The sequence below is a fragment of the Nanorana parkeri genome, unplaced genomic scaffold, assembly GCF_000935625.1.
Source record: "Nanorana parkeri isolate BGI_ZX_2015 unplaced genomic scaffold, ASM93562v1 scaffold2755, whole genome shotgun sequence".
In the NCBI taxonomy this organism is placed as follows: domain Eukaryota; kingdom Metazoa; phylum Chordata; class Amphibia; order Anura; family Dicroglossidae; genus Nanorana; species Nanorana parkeri.
The window spans coordinates 68,759-75,523 of NW_017309023.1; the positions used below are offsets into that span (position 1 = coordinate 68,759).

Below are 6,765 nucleotides of genomic sequence, written 5' to 3' on the forward strand. Positions count from 1 at the left end.
AGGCATGCACCCCCCCCCTTTCACCACCATGCTTGCACCCTCCTTTCCTCTCATGGCTGCACACCCTGCTCTCAACACTACACCATGGCGCCTGACCGCAGCACCTGTGCATATAGACCACTCCCTGAAAACCAACTATCCTTGCCTGCTTCGACCTCTGCCTGAAAACCGACTATCCATGCCTGCCGCCTGTTTGGACCTTTGCCTAGAAACCGACTATCCTTGCCTGCCTCGACCTTTGCCTGAAAACAGACTATCCTTGCCTGCTGCCTGCCTTGCCCTCTGCCTGGAAACAGACTATATCCGTGCCTATTGCCTGCCTTGACCCCTGGCTGGAAACAGACTATCCTTGCCTGCTGCCTGTCTCGACCTCCGCCAGAAGCAGGCTCATCTGCTTGCCACCATTCTGTCTCCTCATTGTAGCATTCCTGTCAGCTCCTGGTGGAATGATCCTGAGGGCTTGGTGGCATCTTGCAGCAAAGTAGCCCGGTGGCCACTAGGCCACCATCCCATCATTCCTTGCGGGAAGCTCCACTAAAGACCAGGGTGACACTTAGACTTCATGCTTTGGATGAGGCCGATTCGCCTGTCAGGGGTGAATCATCGCCCTTCATCATGGTTCCTTTTCTGGCTGTATACATCAGGAGCACCTACCATGATGGCCAGTAAGTACTTCCCAGCAAAAACACCATCTTTGTTCAGACATCATTCAGGGTCACCATCTACTTTCCGGATGGCCGGCTGTGTTCCTGTCCTCACGCTCCACTGTGTACCTTCAGACCATGTGACCATTTTCTACCAAACCGGACCCGACGCTCTGCTGACATTTGTAAACCGCTTTATTTTCTTATGAAAGTAGTCAAAAAAATCTGTGAGCATTAAATGCAAATTAGAAAACCCCCGGAGTCTTTTGCGGCCTAAAAAGTGATGCGTCTCCAGCGGGGACGGAGTGACCCAAGGAAGAAATATGTCCTCTGCTCACAAGCCCATTACACGGGGTCGCCTACTTGGCTGCCCGGGCGCCAGGAGCCTATGTCCCAAGCCACCACCACCAATAAAACCAAAAGAGGACAGCACTTAAAATTCAGGCCAGGTGTAACTTTATTGTTCTGGACTGGCAGACACAAAGCCCTCGCCTGGGACCTCCTCTGACGTGTTCCACCCCAAAACTGAGCTCAACCGTAGACTTTTTCACTTTTGGGTGAAATGCGTCAAATTAGGACTTTGCGCCTGCTTGTTCGGAACAGACGGAGCACCCCATGACACCCGAAGGTCCTATACGTTCGGTCCAGCTTGGTTTCATCTAACTCTTTATATCTCACATCTGGAGGGCTACCGGGGATGCCAAAATTCACTGTAGTAGCCCAGTGCTGTACAGCTTTTCTTGGTGCTGCTTGTTCGACTTGCCTTCCGTTCCCTGACCACACGCAGTCACTTGCTTCCGCCATTCAGAGAATGTCTTGTATCTTTTCCAATGAATACAAGGTGCAGAGGCGGGGCCGATGGCGTTACAATCTCCACCTCATCCAATCAGAGAATACCTTGTGTTCATTGAAACACATGCAACACATTCTCCGAATGGCGGAGGCGACTCCCTGTGTCCTGCATAAAGACTCGGTCGAGCAGCACCCAGAAAAGCTCAGCGCCGACTGTATATAGCAGTGGTGGCGAACCTTGGCACTCCAGCTGTGCCAAAACTACATATCCCAACATGCATCTGCCTCTGGGAGTTATGTCTGTGGCTGTCAGAGCCTTGCAATGCCTCATGGGACTTGTAGTTCCAAAAGAGCTGGAGTGCCAAGGTTCGCCATCACTGGTATATAGCATAGGCGTCCATGTGAATTTCGGCATCCCCAGCACCCTTCGGATGTGGATTATCAAACTGGACCAATGGTAGTTTTTTTTAAAAAAAGAACTCAGTTTTAATATTAATTTTGATCTACTAAGGACCAGATGCTCTCAGGACACTTTGGAAGATATCACAGGATATAAAGGCGGGCCAGGTCCACTTATAAAATGCACAGAAGACAGGCTCAGTAGGCTTCTCTCAGAGCTTCTGGGCAGGGCCACAGCCTGCTTGCCCATGCCACGCAATCTGCCTCAGGCCACGGCTGGTGGTGCGGAGACCAAGATCCATTCCTTCAGGTTCAAGCCGCTTAGACTTCGGCCTTTTAACGTCTTTGGTAATTTACCAGGTTGACCCGTTGTTAGGATGCGCTTGGAGGTTTGAACCATCTGAGCAAGCCCTGGAGAAGGTCAGTAGAAGATCTTCTCAGAAGGGCACCTGCTTCTCCAGTCCATGCATGGTTTTATGGTAATCCAACAATGGTTTTGCCTCAAAGCAGCTTCCGCATTCTCCGCACAGGAAGGGCTTCTGGATGTGTATCTTCTGATGCTTAATAAGATTCGATTTGACTGAAAAGCATTTGCCACACTCGGGACAGGAATAGGGCTTCTCCCCCGAGTGAAGCTTTTGGTGGGCGATGAGATACGCTTTGTCCGGAAAGCACTTTCCACACTCCGGGCAGGAGTATGGCCGCTCCCCCGTGTGCATTCTCTGGTGGGTCACGAGGTTCGACTTCCACTTGAAGCTTTTCCCGCACTCGGTGCAGGCATAAGGCTTCTCCCCCGTGTGAACTTTTTGGTGGCTGATGAAATAGGACCGGTCTTTAAAAGACTTCCCGCACTCGGAGCACGAATAAGGCTTCTCTCCCGTATGAGTCCGCTGGTGGGTAACAAGGTGAGTCTTGTATATGAAAGACTTCCCACATTCTGAACAGGAATATGGCTTCTCCCCTGTGTGGGTCTTGTGATGCAGAATAAGGTTCGGCCTCCGAGTGAAGCATTTGCCGCACTCGGAGCACGAGTAAAGGTCCCGGCCTGTGTGTGTTTTCTGATGTTCGAGAAGGTAACGTTTCCTCGAAAAGCTTTTCCCGCATTCGGAACAAGAGTACGGCTTCTCCCCGGTGTGAATTCGGAGATGGATGTTGAGGTCTGCTCTCTTGCCGAAACATTTGCCACACTCCGAGCACGGTAACATGTCACCCCCTCGTCCTATGGCTTGATGGGTGGTGGCCTCGGAGGGATCAGGGCAACTCCACGCATTGGTGGACCGGTCAAGTGATTCATCTGTGCCGTGAGGTAAAGGATGGAGATCTGAGGTGATGGGGCTTTCTTCTGAAGAGCCGGATTTAGAGTCATCATCTTCTATCTCACCACCTGGAGATGTACCAAGATGGTCCTCCATGCTGTACCTTCTGTAGCGTCCATCTGGAGGGGAAAAAATGGAGTTTGAGGAACATTTTCCAAAATTGCTAAAGGATAAGTGCTCTGTATCCTGTTTCTGTCATCAGTTTGGATGTATAAGAGACCCCAGAGAGTGTGTGTGGGGGGGGAGACTGGTCACGTCTCTTGGCTGATAACACACAATGACATGATGTGAGGAGGAGAGCCGGAGTCTAATAGAGGCTGATGGCTCCTGACGCCCCCCACTAGACACATTCCGTCCCCCCATTACTGTCTACTGACAGAGGAGCGGGGAGAAGAAGAGATTGTTGTAGTGACTGAACAAGGAGAATCTGGGACTCTTTTCTGGATTTAGTGTTTATTCCTCACCTGTGCTGATCTCTGGAAGGATTTCCTCCTCCTTACACAGATCATCACCCACCATGTATGTCTCTTCTTCTTCCTCTTTAACTTCCACTTTAATACTGAGCAGATTTTCATCCTAAATCAGAAAAATAGCCCATGATATAAAACTAACAATAGCCATGTGAGCCATCATCACTTAGGCTCGGCAGATATTCTCTAAAGTTGATTTTTCAAATGTAAGAGCTGAAGGACTCATCTACCTGATCCTCCTGAGGGATCTCCTTATGTTCCTGTGTGGAATCCCAGCAATACAGAGGACGGGCCTGAGGGATCTCATGATCTTCCTGTGTGGAGTCCCAAGAGTACAGAGGACGGGCCTGAGGGATCTGATGATGTTCCTGTGTGGAATCCCGGGAATACAGAGGACGGGTCTGAGGGATCTCCTGATGTTCCTGAGGGATCTCCTGATGTTCCTGTGTGGAATCCCGGCAATACAGAGGACGGGTCTGAGGGATCTCCTGATGTTCCTGTGTGGAATCCCGGGAATACAGAGGATGGGCCTGGGGGATCTCCTGATGTTCCTGTGTGGAGTCCTGGGAATACAGAGGACGGGGACATCTCTCTGGGGTATTTCTGTTACAAGATCCATCTGTAGGAAACACACAATAACAGAAGATATAATGTCAGCATTTGCTATAAGTCCCCAGGAACGCTGTGATGGGGCACATGTATAGATGTAGATGAGGAATACAAATTGAGGAGTTCAGGGCAACCAGGGTCTATAAACACTGTCCCCTCATAGAATGTCTGAGCTGAAGGGGATGGCATGGCTCTTTTTGCTGCTTTTAACTCCCACACTCCGGCCCTGCTGTGCACAGACTTCAAGGGGCTGATGCCAGGTCACATACAGAAACTTAGCTTGCTTGTATTTAAAATAGACATATAATGTGGACAGAGCTGCATTCATTTGTGTCTTTTATATCTGCCTGAAGTTCAGCTTTAAGAGCGCAGATTGAGGTTCCTCTCTCCAAGCACTCTGCACAGAGCTGGAGAAGAAACAGTTCCCACCCCGTGATCTGAATTTGGCATACCCTCAGCATGTTGTTAGAGGTGGACACATCTGCAGATGTTCCCATAATCCAGTTCTTCCAATCTGCTCAGGACAGGACTCAAAATGCGTCAAACCGTAATTCTAACGGCCAAGTACAATGTCCTGACGTACACAGAATAAGAAAGACCTGGTAACCTTTTTCTCTCTCTCTGCTGCTCACCTTTGGTAGACACAATAAGAATCTCCTCCTCTTTAATATCTCTGTGTCTTTCTCCTTCAGCTTGGAAATTTCTTGTTATGGGGTCCCCGGGGTCTGTGAAAAAAGATGAGAGTGAAGGCCCCTGTAGTGAGATGTATGAGAGACCCCAGAGAGTGTGTGTGGGGGGAGACTGGTGACGTCTCTCGGCTGGTAACACACAATGACATGATGTGAGGAGGAGAGCCGGAGTCTAATAGAGGCTGATGGCTCCTGACTCCCCCCACTAAACATATTCCGTCCCCCCATTACTGTCTACTGACAGAGGAGAAGGGAGAAGAAGAGATTGTTGTAGTGACTGAACAAGGAGAATCTGGGACTCTTTTCTGTATTTAGTATCTGTTACTCACCTGTGCTGATCTCTGGAGAACATTCCTCCTCCTTACACGGCTCGTCGCCCATCATGGACATCACTTCTTCATCTTCAACTTTAACAACAGTCAACCCATCACTCTGGATAAAACACAGAATGTTTTACATTTTCCTGTTCTCCAGATTGCACAAAAAGAAGAAGATGTTATTAGTTCATGACTATAGATGAGCTTTGGGTTCAGGATTACCACAAGTTCAACCAGAACCCGAGCTGCTCAACAAAAAAATGTGGCCAGTTTCTCACCAACTGAACCTCCATCTGTGTCCTAGAGAATAATGACGGTTTCCTTTTGGCTGAGCCATACAGCTTCATTGGTTGCTAGGACACAGACAGGCTCACCATAACAACCGATTATGCTGATGCTGTGGGGCCAATAGTGTCAGCAGGTTGCACAGGGTGAACTGGTTGCTAGGACGCAGGTGGACTCACAATGTCATTGGTTGTAATGAAGGACACAATACCAATCAATGATGCTATGTGGCCCAGCTGCTAGCATCCTAGCCACCAAGGGAGCCGTGTGGGTCTACCCACACAGTTTCATTGGCTGCTAGGACACGGACAGCCCTAAATTTGGTCCGCTGGGACATTTGCCGAACCCAGGCTCCTGGATGGGTTCAGCAAGTGTCCAAAAAAAACAAACCCAGGTACGTTTGGACATCACTTTGCATGTTTGTATCAGAGAACCTTTGTTCCGTCTACCTGATCTTCCTGAGGGATCTCATGATGTTCCTGTGTGGAATCCCGGGAAAAGAGAGGACGGGTCTGAGGGATCTCCTGAAGTTCCTGTGTGGAATCCCGGGAATACAGAGGACGGGCCTGAGGGATCTCCTGATGTTCCTGTGTGGAGTTCCAGGAATACAGAGGATGGGGACATCTCTCTGGGGTATTTCTGTTCCTGGATCCATCTGTAGGAAACACACACACTGACTGAATACATTGTTTCTATGTCTTTATATCAGAGGATGTGTGTATCTAGGGGGATCCTCAATACTCAAGAAATGAAAGTCTCCTCTTACCCGGTGATGTGAGGGGCGGCCGGTTCTCCATCATGACGTCCTAGCTTCTGGTGGTTGACCTGTAAAGGTAAAGTCACAATAAATATTTGAATTAACACAACAATCAACATGTCACAGTTTTTGTGCCTCCTTCAGTAGAGGGTGATCCTGAGCAGGTGGTAGGTGAAGCTTAAACAGGGGGCAACTTTGCACCTGATAGCTGACCCAGAACTAACCGGCTGAGGACAGGCCTCCGGAGGGCCTTCTTTAGGAAGGATAGACAAGAGGTATTATGTTCAATACTGGAGATACAACAGAAGACATTTCCATGCAATGTGACTGCTTTAAATGCCTATTTATGTCTCTAGAAACCCCAATACACACCAGTGGAGACTAATTACCCCATTGTAGAGCCTGCTGACCCCTGACAGTGGGCTGTATAGAGGACATGTGACACCCCGAATGCATGGACCCCCCTTTAATACACTAGTACCTCCTT

At 49.2% G+C, this 6,765-nt stretch overlaps 1 protein-coding gene across 1 annotated transcript in view; it reads right to left on the minus strand.

Annotated features, from left to right (window-relative positions):
- LOC108802262 (gastrula zinc finger protein XlCGF57.1-like) overlaps positions 1-5,529 on the minus strand; it is an 11,272-nt gene extending 5,743 nt beyond the window's left edge. The window contains exons 1-6 of the mRNA XM_018574131.1: positions 5,515-5,529; positions 5,249-5,351; positions 4,863-4,955; positions 4,683-4,744; positions 3,652-3,727; positions 2,346-3,270 (exon numbers count right to left, since the gene is read on the minus strand). Coding sequence (XP_018429633.1) covers positions 2,346-3,270; positions 3,652-3,727; positions 4,683-4,744; positions 4,863-4,955; positions 5,249-5,351; positions 5,515-5,529 — 1,274 coding nt within the window. The remainder of the gene's footprint in view (positions 1-2,345; positions 3,271-3,651; positions 3,728-4,682; positions 4,745-4,862; positions 4,956-5,248; positions 5,352-5,514) is intronic.
- Between the last annotated feature and the right edge of the window lie 1,236 nt (positions 5,530-6,765).